Source organism: Gopherus evgoodei, chromosome 1 (genome assembly GCF_007399415.2).
Source record: "Gopherus evgoodei ecotype Sinaloan lineage chromosome 1, rGopEvg1_v1.p, whole genome shotgun sequence".
Taxonomy (NCBI): Eukaryota; Metazoa; Chordata; order Testudines; family Testudinidae; genus Gopherus; species Gopherus evgoodei.
The window spans coordinates 101,378,084-101,395,613 of record NC_044322.1 but is presented as its reverse complement, the minus strand read 5'-3'; the positions used below and the strand labels follow the sequence as shown (position 1 = coordinate 101,395,613).

Below are 17,530 nucleotides of genomic sequence, written 5' to 3'. Positions count from 1 at the left end.
TTCCTCTCCAACCTCTTCTAAAAGGCACAATTATATCAGTGGAGCCACATATGCATGTCTCTGAAAATTATCTTATTTAGATTGTAAACTTCTCAGGGCAAAGAGTCTCTTACTCTGCCTTTGTATACTTACTCTCCATTAGCCACAACGGAGCCACAACCTCATTTGCCTATAGGTGCTACTATTAAAAAATAATCATAAAATGTAATCTCATTAGAACTTAAATGAAGAACAGCAGGATTCTACCATATTCAGCAACAGTAAATACTGGAGAGCACATTTTATATTTGGGAGCCACTGTCAAACACAACCCATTTAATCTCAAATGTGAAGTAAGCTGACCACTAAAACAGTGGTTCTCAAACTTTTTTTTTTTTTTGCGGACTACTTGAAAATTGCTGAGGGTCTCGGCAGAGCACTTAATGCTCTTTCCAAATGTTGTTTGTACCGTTAGCTAACTACTGCAAAGTGCTTTGGATAAAAACGCTATATAAAAAACAATGCTTTTTCCCTACAAATAAAAGCACATAACTCATATTTTAATAGCAGTAGTCTTACCTTTCTAATGAGATGGACGTGCCCTCTCTCCCCAATTGCAGCAGGCCCCAAACTGGGGCTGGGAAAAGGGGGGACTCTTCTCTGCCACAGCAGCCACAGATCTGAGGCTAGGAAGGAGGGCCATCTCTCCCCAACAGCCACATCCCTGGAGCTGGGAAAAGTCACATCTTTCTCTGGCCGCCGCAGCCCTTCACATCCCAAATTCCCATCACCCCTATTCTCACCCAACTTCCCCCTCCCACCTACTATTTCTCCCAAGGCCACTACCTCACCTTACATGTGCATCTTCTCCAGGGTCCAGGCACCTAATTAGTGGAGCCACGCCTATGCACCTCCACTAATTAGGCGAGTGGCACTTCATTCTTTCTTGTGCGGCCGCCCAGGCATGCACCTTAGTGGGAACTATCCGCAGACCACCTGAATGGAGCTCGTGGACCACTGGTGGTCAGTGGATCACAGGTTGAGAAGCTCTGTACTAGAGAAAGATCTGCAACCACCTCTTTCATCTGAATCCATACCTGTGGATATATGCTTGGGGTATCAGAAGTCCTCACTTTCAACAGAAAGGTACTACCTAGATGGGAATGGCTTACTGCTACAAGACTCCTACATGAAATCCTAGCCTCCCTGGAACCACAAGGTCAAATCCTATCAAAGTCACTCCAGCCTTTCATCCTTGGGAGGTAGATAAATAAAGTTCCACACAATTCACTGTATGCGCGTGGACTTCCAAATGATGAAAAGTTAAAACTAAGGCCTTTTTCAGCTGCATGAAAACATTAAATCGAACTGAAGTTTACATTCAGAACTCTGGCAAGCAGTATAACAGAGGAAAGTCAGGCAGAAAAAAAAAAAAGACGGTTACCTCAATATAGATACTCTTACATTGTGGTAAATTAAGTGGGTCTTATTCAGAGTTGGCCAAAATTTAGGGATTTTTGTTTGCATCTAGTTGGGATATGTTTCTCCTGAAACAAAACATGAAATTGGCATTCTTGTCTAGTCACTGAACAGTCATGAAACAGAGAAATATCATTCAATTTCAATTAGCTACAAATTGGCAGGGAGTCTGCCAGCTTTGGAAGTCCCAGTTGAAGGCTCCAGCTAATCTCTGGAGGCCAGTAGCCTTTTGACCACAGAGCTGTCCTGGCTCAAACAGGGACTTGTAAGGCTGCTACCTCAGTGTGGGAAACCTGCCAGCCCCTAGAACTCTGTCTAGGGGGTCTGAGAGGCTCACTGTACTAAATCAGGGAGCCTGCCAGGACTGAAGCTGGCAGGCACCCTGAAACATCAACGGTGTGTTATCAAATCACTGCTGCATCACTGCCAGTGTTTCATCTAGTCACTAGTCTTATGCAAAGTCTAATGTCCAAGTTTCACATCACCTCTGAATTTGGACAATTTTTGCTCTTGGACATGCTCAGATGACTCCGATGACTTCAAATGGGAGCCATACACATTGTCATTAGATTTTCGGCTGCATGTGTTGTGTGCGCCATCCCAGCTTTGCGAAAATAAGTGGCACAGCAGACCGCCCAATGACCACAAGATCTGTTAAGATACAAAGGCACCTGGCCAGGTTTATTGTCGACGAAGCCCAGTCCTAGCTCCCCGGATCAATGTCTACAGTTACACGAGCACATCTATGCCTGTGACAATGGACACAGCTCAGTGAATAGTCAGAGACACTCCCTTTGAGGCTCCATTTTATACATCAATACAAGCAAGTTATGTACTGTCCCTCTGGTGTAGTTAATTGACATCCTCTGACGCAGCCGATTACCACCCATCACCTTGTACATCTCTATCCATCAACCAATCATCCTGATCTTATCTTCGGGATGGGTCAGTGTGTTCTTATCTTTAGAGAATGTGCTTGTTTCGAGGTGTTCTGGTACCACCCTTCTGGAATGTGTTTGTGTGAGTGCTCTGTGCCTATTGCAAAATGTGTGTTTTGCAATATCAGTGCTTTTGTCAGATTCTGTGAGCTGGGCTTGCCTCTAGCTCACAGCGTGATTTTGCTTTATATCAGCACATTTTTGACTTCTACTTTAGTCCAGGCCTCAGGCCAGGCCTCTGATAGAAACACTTATGTTTCAGACCCTCTTCCTCTAACGCACATCTGAAGGCAGAAAGTATAATTTAAGATTAATACTACAAGAGATTATTCCTCTTTGGATTATGTAAATTCTCACAGTGCTGCCATTTCCCTCTTCCATTACCACAGCATTCTATAAGGTTTTTTGCACCATGAAAGATGCAGTAAACAGACTTGGAACATTAAACTTTTGAAGACAGGCAGACCGAAGAGGATAAGAGAACCAAAACTGAGCAGATTTTCTTTCTCCCCGTACTCAGAAATTCTGTACATCACTTCTCAAACTTCACTGAATTGTGAAGTTGATAGATGGTGACATAATACAACTACCTCACTTCAGTTATTAGGAAATAACACTGACAAATCATCGTCAGGCCCAATTTTATAAAATAACTCCGGAAAAAGTATTTGTTTAAATGGAAACTTTCACTGAATAAAAAGACCAACACTGGATCTTCTGAATAATTGTCCTGAAAAAACTTCTTCTTATTTAAAGTTTAGTCACAATGTCAATGCAATAAACACAGAAAAACAAGGGATAATTTACATTTATTCTTTTCTACCATAGAATTCCTTAGAGTACAAATCAAGACTTGATCATAAAACACAAAAAACCCACAGTTAGCACTTTTTCTTTTTTCTTCCTCTCTTATTCCATGATTTCCCTTTTTTGCCCTCAAACACAGATCGGGCAGTCACCATGACTGTGCTTTCTTCATCTTCATCCTCACCACTTGAGCTACTATTCATGTCTTCCTCCTGTCTCGCTGTGATTTTCTGAATTGCTGATTCCTTGACAGTTTTTCCTCTTTTGCTCTTACTTAAAACTTTGCTTTCAGAATCCTCCCCTGAAGACCCACTGGATGCTTCTGACAGCTGCAACTCACCAATGAAACCGCCTCCATGGAAACTCTCCTCTTCGGACTTTGAATGTTTTTTCCTTTTTACCCTTTGGCTTTGTGCTGCAGTAGCTCGATCTGTTGTGTCTTGGACAGCTATTTTTCCTTTAGTTTTCTCACCGTGTTTGAATTCTCTTTCTACAACAGCAATAGCCTCATCAGCTGCTGCTTCTTTTTCTTTCCTCCGCATACAAGTTACAGCTCTTCGAAGTCTCTGGCTCTTAATGGCTTGCTTTTCATGTTGTGCTAGTCTGAAGAATGAATCAATTCGAAGTTGAGTCTACAAGAATACACAACAATTAAAAAGGTGAATTTTAGATACCACGGTGATAGGCATTCTATAAATAAAATAGATTATGCAACAGTCTAAATTGGTGTAGAACAAAGACTGCTCAAATAAATGAAATATGAATCAAAAGTATATACAGAGTACAAGATGACTTACTAGAAGAGATAGTAATTATACAATAATATAATTATTCATTAAGTTTTAAAAGCTTCCTTAGAGCAAGAAACACTACAGCCCTGTTTAAAGAAACAAATTAATGGCTAAGGAAGCACAATTCCCTTCACGTTTTACAAATACTGTGTTCATGCTTCTAACATGTGTTATTTGCAACTACAGCAAAAATGGAGTCTCCTAGACCTGCACACACACATACTTATTAGCATATTCTCAAATGCAAAGCTATTAACAATAAAATGATTGCTTTACTCAATAAACCCGACAACTATGCTTTTCATTTGCACAAACCAGTGAAATAAAATGTTACTCATTGATCAAATGAATTGAATGCTTACTGCAACATTTTAAGTCTTAACTGCAACCTTTTTGAAAGAGTCACTTAAGATTCCACATTGTTAACAGTGTGTGTGCAGATTTAAAAGTTATCAATATATTTATGTTATAAAACGAAGTATTTTAAAAGCAATTCCTCCATTTATCTGCCTACTTCTATATTCAGGGATCTGCATCTCTCTGCAAGAGCTGATGCTATTACTAACATATAAAGCTTTATAGGAAATACAGTACAACCTCATTTAGCCAAACTATTTGAGAGAACATTTAAAAATCTTCAGACAGAGAAAGCTTTACATGAATGGAAGACTGGCAAGCCTGCTTTGAAGATTTTACAGGAGCCAAGCTTCAATGCATCAGAAGTAGGGATTAAATGGGGTTTACCTATGGTGCTTTAGGAATCTGTAATATCAGCTACTGCAGAACAGAACCCTGAACTCAGGAGTTGACAGACAGCAGAACTATTAGTATAATTTTACATGCTGTAATTTAGTAAAATCTAAGTGCTTCTGTCAAACAGATAAGTAAGAGTTAATAGAACAGAAGTACTTCATATCTCCTTTGCCTGTAAAGGGTTAACAAGATCAGTGAGCCTGGCTGTCACCCGACCAGAGGACCAATCAAGGGACAGGATACTTTCAAATCTTGAGGGAGGGAAGTTTGTGTGTGTGTTGTTAGAATTTGGTTGTTGTTCTCTCTGGGTTCTGAGAGTGACCAGACGTGCAACCAGGTTTCTCTCCAATCTCCCTGATACAGGTTCTTATAGATTTAAAATAGTAAGTACTAGGTGATAAGGCGAGTTAGGCTTATGTTTGTTTCTTTATTTGCAAATGTGTATTTGGCTGGGAAGAGTTCAAATGTGTACTTGGCTGGAAGGAGTTCAAATTCGTATTTTGCTGAAAGGGTTTTAATTTGTACTTGTATACTTAGGCTGGGAGGGTATTCCCAGTGTCTATAGCTGAAAGACCCTGTAACATATTCCATCTAAATTTACAAAGATAATTTGTACTGTTTTTTTCTTTCTTTAATTAAAAGCTTTTCTTGTTTAAGAACCTGACTTTTTTTAATCCCGGTGAGACCTCAGGGGACTGGGTCTGGATCCACCAGGGAATTGGTGGGGAGAAAGGAGGGAAGGGAGAGAGAGGTTAATTTTCTCTGTGTTAGGATTACTCTCTCTCTCAGGGAGAGTCTGGGAGGGGGAGAGAGAAGGAGGGGGGAAGGTGAATTTTCCTCTCTGTTTTAAGATTCAAGGAGTTTGAATCATAGTGATCTTCCAGGGTAACCCAGGGAGGGGAAGCCTGAGAGAGGCAACGATGAGGGAAATGGTTTACTTTCCTTGTGTTAAGATCCAGAGGGTCTGGGTCTTGGGGGTCCCCGGGCAAGGTTTTGGGGGGGACCAGAGTGTACCAGGCACTGGAATTCCTGGTTGGTGGCAGCGCTACAAGTACTAAGCTGGTAATTGAGCTTAGAGGAATTCATGCTGGTACCCCATCTTTTGGATGCTAAGGTTCAGAGTGGGGATTATACCATGACAGCTTCACAGCACACAAACTGTACAATATTTAAGCCTAAAAGAACTTAAAATCTAATGTGATGTCATTTTAAAAATATATGTACTTACAATTTTAATATCTACATACACAAGGCCTAATTCCATGCTGACTTACAACTTGTGACAGCCCAAAATTCAATGGAATTGCAGGGGTTGCAGTTCAGCACAGAATATGATCAAGAGTATGTTAAATGATTTGGGTTTATAATATTCTTTTGGTTGAAGCTTTGTTGGTTATTTTAAAAATACTAGTTTTTAAATTTTCAAGTCAGCTTTAAACTACATAAAATCCTCCAATAACACGATTACCTGTTGTGAGTTCAGCTGTTTAAGTACAGGCAAAAGGACTTCATCTGTCTTTGTTCTAGTCCAGCCAAAGCAACTCTGACAGAATGTGTAGGCAGTTAAGGTTCATCAAAAATTAAAAAACACTTCTTACTACCAAAGTATGAATGTGAAAAACGGAAGTTCCATACCTAACCAAGCATCTCTAAAAGATACTGTACCTAAAAGTTTTTGTACTGTAAGAACAAAGGAAATTTTGAGGTCTAGTAACTATTGCCAGTATTATCGCAAATGTCTCCAGAAAAGCTTATTCTTTTCTATTATCCATTAACTGTGTTTCAAACAAAAAGATCCCTCTGGCTACATCCAATATTGTTGTAAAAATATGTTAACCTGAAGAAAAGAAAAAACCCGCAATGTTTGTATATATACCAGAAGCTTCATTTAGTTACCTAACTATGGACCATCCATTTTTAGACACAGTGCTGTATCTCAAATTGCAATCAGTGCAAGAAATACATGGAGTGCGGCAAAGGATGCTAAATAAAGTGAGGATGGAATCACTTATTGTGTTTATGTTTAAAGTGAAATCCTCCTCACCTTACCTTTGCTTGAAGTGAGTGAGATTACAATATCACTCCTCATGCAAGTGAGACAGGCAGAATTTGGTTCTCTGGTATTGAACTTGCTAATAGATTCACGCATTCTTTTCTATCAAACAACTTTGGTTCACAACTCCAACCAGATATAATTGTAAAAAGATATTCTCTGATCTGTTCTACGTCAGGCCTTCCCCAGATGAATGACCCCTTTGACTCATCCACCACAGGTTTCAGGTAAGCTTTTACTACTGCTGGATTTGGGAAGCCAGGACTCAGCTGCAGTTGCTGCAGTTTTTTCTTTACTTTGGTATCATGTGGATTGGATCTTATTTTCTTATTCTTCTGAGCCTCAGTCCACCATTCACTGAAGAGTATAGGAGGAGAAAGGCATTCAGTTGTTTCAGTAAAATACATTTTAGACTATTAAGGGCTAACAAGCGAACTTAAACAGTCTTTATTATTATTATTATTTCTTATTTGTTTCCAGTAGTGCCATGACATGATAGGCAATTTCCAAACAACAAGCTGGCACAATCTCTGCCCCCAAGAAGCATACAATCAAAAGGCACACAGACACTTTATGGAGAAGATACACAACCTGTAAAGTACCAGTGATCAAGGTGATCTTTGGCCACATCTTGGTCTGGACAGTAGAAGTCAACTAGATTCATCAAAGGCAGCACAACAGAAGTGGGTCTTCAAGAGGTACGTAAGCACAAAGAGGGCGATGGCCTTACTAATGAGCTGAGGAAAAAGTGTTCCACGCATAGGGATGATTCTTGGACGACTTTTGTAACAAAAAATGACTTTTTTATATCTATATCTATATAGATATATCGATATATATATATATATATTTTTAAATAAAAAGTCATAGCCCCAGGTAAGCCCACTTCCAAGAGAAACTGCTCCATGAAATTTTAAAAATTTGGCTCCAGTGAACTGTGCTATGGATTTATAAGTGGTTTAAAACCATTTTTATTGGAAAACAGGGAAGCCTTACTAACAGGATCACATGCACCCTTCAGCTCAAGGCCCACTGTTCCTTTCAAAGCACTTGCCCCCTTGCCAGAAGACTTCTAAAGACGAGGAAATATTACTTACAAATAGTAACAGTTGAAAATACAATCCAGCCACACAGAGATATTTACTGAATTAGGGTCGCTCATGCAGCCTTAATTCCAACCCCCCTCCATGCCCACCCCAGCCTTGCTCATAAGCATAATAGTCTTGATTACATACTGTTTAAACTGGACCCCAGATTCATTCAGTGCACAAGGAGAGATGCTGCTAAGAAATACTGAATAGCTAACAATGCACTTTCCATGTGGCCCCATGCCAAACTGGCTGCACAACCATCCAAACTCTGCAGTGAACACAGAACTAATTTCTTCATGGGCTTTTCTACAGCACTCATTACCATAATATTCAAGTACTTCACAAACATTAATGAGCTTATCTTTACAAACACCCTGTGAGCTAGGGAAGTATTATCCTGCCCATTTTACAACTGGAGAACTGAGTCACAGAGGTTTCATTCAAAATGGTCAGAAGTGTCCACTGAGTTTGGGTGCCTAACTCAACACACCTAGGACTTGATTTTCCAGCGTACTCTGCCTTTTTAAACACTTAATATGTTCATTGCATAGTGTCCTATGACTTCAGTTGTGTGTGCTCAGCACTTCTACAAGTCTGACCACAGTTATCTAAAGCTGAGTACCCAAAATAATAAAGAGCAGATAGTTAGTAGACACCTTGGAAAGTTTTGGTTTCAATGACTTGCCCAGCATCACATGTGCGAACTCTGAAAGAGACAAAGACAGAACCCAAATTTTCAGGGCAGGATTTAGTTTCCTAAAAAATAGAATAGTCTTTTCCCTTCCTGTGATTCTAGGCCTCATTAGCTATATACTTTCCAATATCTGCAACAAATGAGCTTGGGGTACTACAGACAACACACATTCAGTACATAACCCTGATTCATTCCTAGAACACCACACTGTCCCTTGAGTGAGACAGGAGTTACGTGGGGGAAAAAAAAAGTGTCAATGATCATGTAGCCTAGGGAATCATACACTATTGGGGTTGGAAAGGACCTCAGGAGGTCATCGAGTCCAAACCCCTGCTCCAAGCAGGACCAATCCCCAGATTTTTAACCCAGTTCCCTAAATGGCCCCCTCAAGGATTGAACTCACAACCCTGGGTTTAGCAGGCCAATGCTCAAACCATGTAATTAAAGACTGTATCATAAAGCATAGGTACAAGGGGGCTGAATTAAAGGTTGCATGGGACAAACTTAATTCCAGCATTTCTTAACTTTTAAATGCATGACTTTGCAATGTTAACATTCATATAATTTTTTTGGAGGGTGGGGAGGGGAAATAATATTTCCTAGATTTTAAGAAAAGCAAAATGAAAATACAGAAATTCTATCATGTGAAACCATAATGGCCTCCCATTTGGGTCATCATCAGGACCGCCTTTGGGTCCACAGCACAGATCTGTACTATTCCACCTAACTGATAGGAGTATCAGGCTGTTATCTTTTATACAGCCCAGCTACTAGAAGGGGATACCTGGTAGGTAGCAAAACAATGTAGAAACTCAGGAATCCTGGGTTCTATTTCAGTTTCTGGAAGGGAATGTGTCTTAGGCCTGGTCCACACTACGCTGTTAAACCGATTTTAACAGCGTTAAATCGATTTAACGCTGCACCCGTCCACACTACACTGCTCTTTATATCGATTTAAAGGGCTCTTTAAATTGATTTCTGTACTCCTACAAAACGAGAGGAGTAACGCTAAAATCGATATTACTATATCGATTTAGGGTTAGTGTGGACGCAAATCGACGTTATTGGCCTCATTCTTTTATAGTAGCTACCCACAGTGTACCGCTCCAGAAATCGATGCTAGCCTCGGACCACGGACGCACACCACCAAATTAATGTGCCTAGTGTGGACGCGCACAATCGACTTTATAATATCTGTTTTATAAAATCGGTTTAAGCTAATTCGAATTTATCCTGTAGTGTAGACGTACCCTTAGTGGTTATTGACCCTTCTTTACATGCCCTCCTGCCCCTTCTGTTTCTTGCACGTAACCCACAGCCTCTGCCCCTCCCTACCCTAACCTTTGTATGTCTCTTTTCAGGCGGTCTACTTCCCACTCTTCATTCTCCTCCTTCTAGCAAAAAATATAGAACAAGCCTTCTCCCAAACTCGGGGGTTCCATATCTGTCTCACTAGGAGTCCAACTCTGAAATGAACTCTGAAGCAGTTGCACAGTTCTAAAAAACCCCAACTCTCCAGTTTTATTCTATTAGCTACATCAGAACATCCCACTGTTTCCTTGCCACTCCAGCTAATAATAACCTAACTTCCCCCAGAAGGGGGTGACAGGCAGACCAGTTGTAAGTCTCTGCATTAAGATAAAAGGGGGAAAAAATAGGGGTAACATCATGGCAGGAATCTACTATAGACCACCAAATCATGAAGAGGAGATGGATGAAGCATTTTTCGAAAAACAAATATCTAAAACACAAAACCTGGTAAGTAATGGGGGTCTTTAGAGGATATTTTCTGTTGAAAAATAAGATGGGAAACACATGTCTGGGTAGTTAAAGTCTTAGAATCCATTGGGGGACAAGTTCTTCTATCAGAAAGTAGCCAGGGGGTAGCCATTTTGGACTTAATTTTGACCAACGGAAACGAATTGGTTGCTAATCTGAAGCTGGAAGACTGTTTGAGTGAAAGTAATCATGAAATAGACTTCATGATTCTAAGGAAAGGAAGGAGTAAGAGCAGCAGAATAAGGACAATGGTCTTCAAAAAGGCAGACTTTACCAAATTCAGAGAACTGGTAGGTAAGGTCCCATAGCAGTTTCTAATGGGCACAATATGAAAGGCACAACTGCAAACTATTTCAGTGCAAAGGAAACATAGGAAGGATAGTAAGAAGCCAATATGACTCCATCAGGAGCTCTCTGATGACCTGAAAATAAAAAAGGAATTCTACAAAAAATGGAAACTTTTCCAAATAGCTAAGGAGAAGTACAAAAGAATAGCACAAGCATGTAGGGACAAAATCAGAAAGATTAAGGAACAAAATGAGTTACACCTAGCAAAGGACATAAAAGGCAATAAGAAGAGGTTCTCAATCTTTCCAGACTACTGCATCCCTTTCAGGAGGTTGATTTGTCTTGTGTACCTCAAGTTTCACCTCACTTAAAAATTACTGGCTTACAAAATCAGACAAAAATACAAAAAGGGTCACAGCCACACTATTACTGAAAACTTTCTTACTTTCTCATTTTTACCATATATTATAAAATAAATCACAACCCCCAGGTTGGGAAACACTCATAGTATACAGCAGTGTTTCTCAAACTAGGGTCACCGCTTGTGTAGAGAAAGCCCCTGGCAGGTTGAGCCAGTTTGTTTACCTGCCCCGTCCACAGGTCCGGCCAACTGCGGCTCCCATTGGCTGCGGTTTGCCACTGCAGGCCAATGGGGGCTGCTGGAAGTGGCAGCCAGTAAGTCCCTCAGTCTGCGCCGCTTCCAACAGCTGCCATTGGCCTGGAACAGTGAACCGTGGCCAGTGGGAGCCACGATCAGCCGGACCTGCGGATGGGGCAGGTAAACAAACCAGCCCGACCTGCCAGGGGCTTTCCCTACACAAGCGGCGAACCTAGTTTGAGAAACACTGGTATACAGAGTAGCATAAACAAGTCATTCTCTGTATGAAATTTTAGTTTGTACTGATTTTGCTAGTGCTTTTCATGTAGCCTGTTGTAAAACTAGGCAAATATCTGGATAAGTTGACGCACTCCCTCAAAGACCTCTGCATACCCCTGGCTGAGACTCACTGACTTAGCTAATGAAGTGGAAAGCATGTTTAGAAAATTTGTAGATACCACCTGCGAGAGGCTGACAGCACTTTAGAGGACAGGATTAGAATTTAAAATGACCTTGACAAATTGGAGAACGGGTCTGAAATCAAGATTAAATTCAATTAAGACAAGTGCAAAGTACTACACTTAAAGCGCCTCTCCACGCCACAGCCCTGAGCGCCTGCACGGCACTTAATAGGCTGCTGCATGGCTTAGAGAGAAAACTTAGATACAGTAGATCACAAATGGAATACAAGCCAACAACATGATGCTGTTGTGAAAAAGCCTAATATTTTGGAGTGTATTAACAATTGGGTTGTATGTAAGACACAGGAGATAATTATCAATGCCGAGTAAAGCGAGACGAGGCCTCAGCTGGGAGTCCTGTGTCCAGTTCAGGGTGCCACATTTTAGGAAAAATGTAGATAAACTGGAGAGAGTCTAGAGGAGAGCAAAAATATATATATAAGTGATAAAACCTGACTTATAAGGAAATGTTAAAAATACTGGGCATATTTAGTCTTGAGAAAAGAAGACTGAGGGGGGATCTGACAACAGTATTCAAATATGGTAAGGGCTGCTATGAAAAGAGCCCTGTGATCAACTGTTCTCCATTTTCACTGAATGTAGGATGCTGCAGATTAAGCCCATTACTACATAAGGGAGATGTAGGTTAAATATTAGGAAAAACTTTCTATCTATGAGGGCAACTAACTCTGGAATAGACATCAAACAGAGGCTTTGGAATCCCCATCATTGGAAGATTTTAAGGAAACACTGGAGAAACACCTATCAGAGATGGTCTAGGTTTACGTGGTCCTCACTCAGCAGAGGGGACTGGACTTTGTGACTTTCTGAAATCCCTTCCAGGCCTATGATTCTATGATAGCTATGTTGATTTCTATAGTAACCTGTACTCTTCACCTATATTCGTAACATCTCTCTTTACACGGTAAAGTGATAGAAAAATATGTAAAACATCTGTATTATGGAAAGAAAAATCAAACAAATCATACGTGAATTTTAAGAGAGGTTCCATTCCAGGGCCAGGGAATTCATTTAAAATCTCCATTGCTGTTACACAGCCAACAGATGGTATTCCTTCAGTGTAGTCACTTCCAAGCAAATAGGCCAAATTAATGAACTTGCTTCTGTCTAATCCTGTAAGACAGAAAACATAAACCAGACATTACTCTATGAATTTAAACTCTGTTCGCCCAAAGACAACAATAGCACCTTATCTGAAAATAAAAAAGCAGTAACAGGAAAACGCACAGGCATTAACAGAGATCAAAGCTACTCTGATTCAAGGTCAGGGCTTGCTTTACATGCTGGACCAATCTCAAAACATTACTGCTGGCCTAGTGATTGCTTTAAGGAACTGTATCTGACGACCCCTTAGAGTCAAAATTAAATGCTGTTTGGAACCCTGGGGACTTGTAAAATAACTTAAAGGCCAAAAATTAGTGCATCTTAAAAAAAACACCCACACACCTACATCTCTCCCCATCTTCAATTCTGACCTAAGTTTAGTGGCTTAGATATCAGGAATTCAGAGACAGAACCAATGCTGCACACAACATCCTGAAGTCTGGAATCACAGTATTCAAATAGCTTAAAAGCAGCGGTTCTCAAACTGTGTGGTCTATGCTCCCTGGCTGGAGGTTGATCACACTGTGTTGGCAGGACACAGGGTGATGATGTTCATTGCTTCAAGTTGCATCTACAGGCCTCCAGGCTCTGGAAAGGAAGAGGAGAAGTCAACCTAGCTGCCACTACTAGGCAGTGGTGTTACAAGATGACAGAAAATCAGAACCACCCCTCAGAGACTGGATCTACTAACTTACTCCAGAAATTACTTCAATGGAGAGGGAGAAGGGAGAAGTGTGCATGCTAGGACGGTCCATCAGGCAGCTAATCAGAATGTTTATATGTCCATGGCAGCAGGGGAGAAAGACCACTGGGCATAGGGAACCATGTGCAGAAGAAAGGAAGAACAGGAAAGATGGCAGACAAAGTGAAACTGATTTTTTCCCAAAACATATTACTGTATCACAGATAGTTAAAAACATAAATAATTTCATAACACTTTTTTCACATAAGCAATTGCAACCTCTGCCACAAAAGGCACAAATAAGGTAATCAGAGAAAAGAGACTCGCTTTTATACACTCACACCCCAACTTTGATATTTTCTCCACTTATCTTCTTGAACTGCTGCAGTTACTCTTGCATATAGAAATAAGAAGTGCTTATCACATCAGGCACAGTACTGGACAAAAATGATGTCTCAGAATTTGCTGGCAGAACGAACCACAGCAGGAGAACAAATACTTTTTCATTACGTAAAACCATTGAGAAGTTTTGCATGATCAATAACCAATAACCATTAAAATACTGTTTCAAATCTCTGAACTGGGAGTTTTGTGGTAGTTTTGCCTAAGAAATGCTGAGGAAGAGCTGGAATGGGCAGAAATTGCCCTTAATAAATTAGGTGACAGACACAGAAATTTAAAAAGTTCAGTAGTTTACTATGTGCCATGGCTAAAAATTTTGTTAAGACCAGTATACTTTTTTGATCTTTGGCCTTGCACCAGCAATAAGAAGCAAAAATACTACCATGGATTAATTAGTAATTGAAAATTGTTCTACAACATGATTTAATCCATTAGATCCCTTTATAACACAGTTATTTAGAGAAGCGTATAATCTGCCTATATAAATCTGCTCTGACTAAAACTATGCATGGTCTTTTCTCTTCTTCACACAAAAATGTGAATGTTTACCAGAAAACAGACTTGCATTTCATACATGGTAGCTACTACTACTCTCATAATTAGGTCATTAGCCTAGCCCCAGTGCAATGAATGGCTGTGAATTTAAAGAGATTACTTAATGCACAAACCAACACAGAAGGATGGTATCTGATGCGACTTTGATCTCTTTCAAAAAAACCCACCACCACAATAGTTATATATGATTCTGAATGAGTTCCAGTATTAAGAAGATACAGAACAAAACTGCCCATCAAAAGCAAGCAAATAATATATCCCGTATACAAGCACTTGCACCTTACCTAGCTGGTTTTGAATATCCACATATTGGTAATATTCCACATACTTGTCCTGACTGAAGAAATTTTTATAAACATGCCGTGCTCCAAATAGCCAAATATCACTATCGTCAGTGATCGTCCCAGATGTCTGATCAGTAAGGTCCAAGACAGCACACTGAGCCTCTGCCTCCATAGGTGCTTCAATGTAAGGAACACCAAACAGACGGAGAAGCTCCTACAGGAAATGGGGTTAATACGTCATCAAAAAGGATAGCTCATAATACCATACCTGCTCGACTCAAAAATTTGCTTGGTTCACATTTGGATAGTGTTTACTCATTCACAGAAAACCTAAACAATTTACACAAAGTCAAGGGGCTGAATCCTACTCATTTTACTCATACAATCTGTGACAGGAAAGTCAAGCATTACATGATCACCTTACTTCGTTGGAGTTTGAGGATTTTGGTTTCTGACCCATTCAAGTCTATCAGTTTTCTATTTTCTAAGGAAGGTAGCCCTGGGATGTCATGATGGGGCCTGGAATGGTAGTTTGTGGGGCAAAAGTCTGTAACCAGGATGAGCTGAACTGGAGAGGAGATGGGGGCAGGGACACCACCCCCCCACATCCCCAGCTCTCCAACTGAGATGCCATGCTGACCTCATGAGGAAGAAGGTGGCCTTCACCAGTTGGATAGGTTGTTATTTTGTCAACTATATTTTCTTTGGATCCAATTCCACAAGCCTAACACATGGCAAGTAACACCTTATTCTGTGAGGAAACGCATTACTACGCAATGTGAGCTATGATGGAAGAAAACAGTTCAAGAATATAAGGTGCTAGGCAAACTGTATTTAATACAAATATGTACAGGAACAGGATTGTATTATACTTCAAAATCATGTGTCCACTGGCTCTCTTTTTTTTAAAAATGGTTAAAATGAAAAAGAAGAATATCTATAGGAACAGAGTATCTCAGTGCAGAGACAAAAGAATACATCAGTTTTTATAGATTTTGAGGTCTTCTCTGATCATCTAGTCTTATCTCCTGCAAAACACATGCCATCTAATTTCCCACAGTAACTTCTCCAATAAACCAACTTCTGGTTGAATTAGAGAATACCATTCAGAAAGACATCTAGTCTTGATTTATAGACTTCAAGAGACAAAGAATCCATCATATTCTTTTCTAAAGTTGTTCGAATGCTTAGTTATCCTCACTGTTAAAAATTTGTGCTTCATTTCTACGCTGAATTTGTCCACTTTCAGCTTCAAGCCACTGGATCTAGTTATAACTGTCTGCTAGATTAAGCACCCATCTGCCACCAGAAATCTTCTCCCCATATTGGTAATTATAGACCATGATCAAGTCACCTCTTAACTGTTTCTTGGATAAGCTAAATGCTCTCTCTGATTTTTCCTCCCTGTACTTCTCAATTCCAAAATGACTGAAAACTGGCTACGTAGATCACTAACTTAGAGGAAAACACCCAACCTCCTTAACTCTTTAATTCATTTGTTTCAATGTTACTCATGTAAATATTAATTTTAGGAAAAGTGAAGCATTACAAGACTTGAAAAGTCCTCAAGCACGTCTGATAGCAGACACGACTTTAAATTCTGCTGTTCCCAATCTACATATTCCAGGAAGTCCACTTTGGACTTCACTATTGCTATTGATTTAACGCGAAGGGTGCTCCAGTTCTATAAATGATGTAGCATAAAACTGGAAGACAAACAGTTGTGAGCAAGAAATTTTATAGCCGTATTTCTGACCATGAAAGACAGCAATAACATCCTAGAAGTTTTTTGTTTTTTCTAAAAATTCTTATAATAATACAAATGAATCGTATATTTACATGTGTCAATGGTGCGGATAAATCATCTTTCGTTTATCAGAACACCTTTCTAGTTCAGACTGGACTCTGCTAAATGTGCTGTTATATGACATAACTCCAGTTATGCGCATACATATCCCAATCTATGGAAACTACTCTTTCCCCATTTCTTCTCCTTCCTCCATTCTGCAAAGCATGGATGTGCGTTAGTGAATCATTTTTTATTATTTTCAGGCTGATCTTATTCGTTTTTATCTAGTGCTACCAAAGGCTATAATGTTTACATTTTTTTAGGGTTGTCGATTAATTGCAGTTAACTCAAGCGATTCATTCAAAAAATTAATCAATGTTAATTGCACTGTTAAACAATAGAATATCAATTGAAATGTATTAAATATTTCAGATGTTTTTCTACATTTTTATATATTTGATTTCAATTACAACACAGAATACAAGTGTATATTATTTTTATTAGAAATATTTGCACTGTAAAAATGGAGAGTTTTATTCAATTCACCTCATACAAGTATTGTAGTGAAAATGCAACTTGCAAATGTAGATTTTTTTGTTACATAACTGCACTCAGAAACAAAACAATGTAAAACTTCAGATCCTACAAATCCACTCAGTCCTACTTTTTCTGTCAGTTGCAGACAAACAAGTTTGTTTACATTTACAAAGATAATGCTGCCCTCTTCTTATTTACAATGTCACCTGAAAGTGAGAACAGACATTTGCATGGGACTTTTGTAGCCGGCATTGCAAGGTATTTACATGCCAGATATGGTAAACATTCATTTGCTCCTTCATGCTTTGGCCACCACTCCAGAGGAAAATGCTTCCAGCTGATGATACTTGTTCAAAACATAATGTGTTAATTAAATTTGTGACTGAACTCCTTGGGGGAGAACTGTATGTCTCCTGCTCTGTTTTATCCTCACTCTGCTATATAC

The 17,530-nt window shown here is 39.7% G+C and overlaps 1 protein-coding gene across 1 annotated transcript in view; it reads right to left on the bottom strand.

Annotated features, from left to right (window-relative positions):
- Positions 1-3,188: 3,188 nt before the first annotated feature.
- LOC115642291 (DNA repair protein complementing XP-G cells-like) overlaps positions 3,189-17,530 on the bottom strand; it is an 88,783-nt gene continuing 74,441 nt past the window's right edge. Inside the window, 5 exon segments of the mRNA XM_030545763.1 lie at positions 3,189-3,835; positions 6,216-6,300; positions 6,957-7,157; positions 12,701-12,845; positions 14,760-14,973. Of these exon segments, the coding sequence (XP_030401623.1) occupies positions 3,278-3,835; positions 6,216-6,300; positions 6,957-7,157; positions 12,701-12,845; positions 14,760-14,973 (1,203 nt within the window). The 3' untranslated portion in view covers positions 3,189-3,277.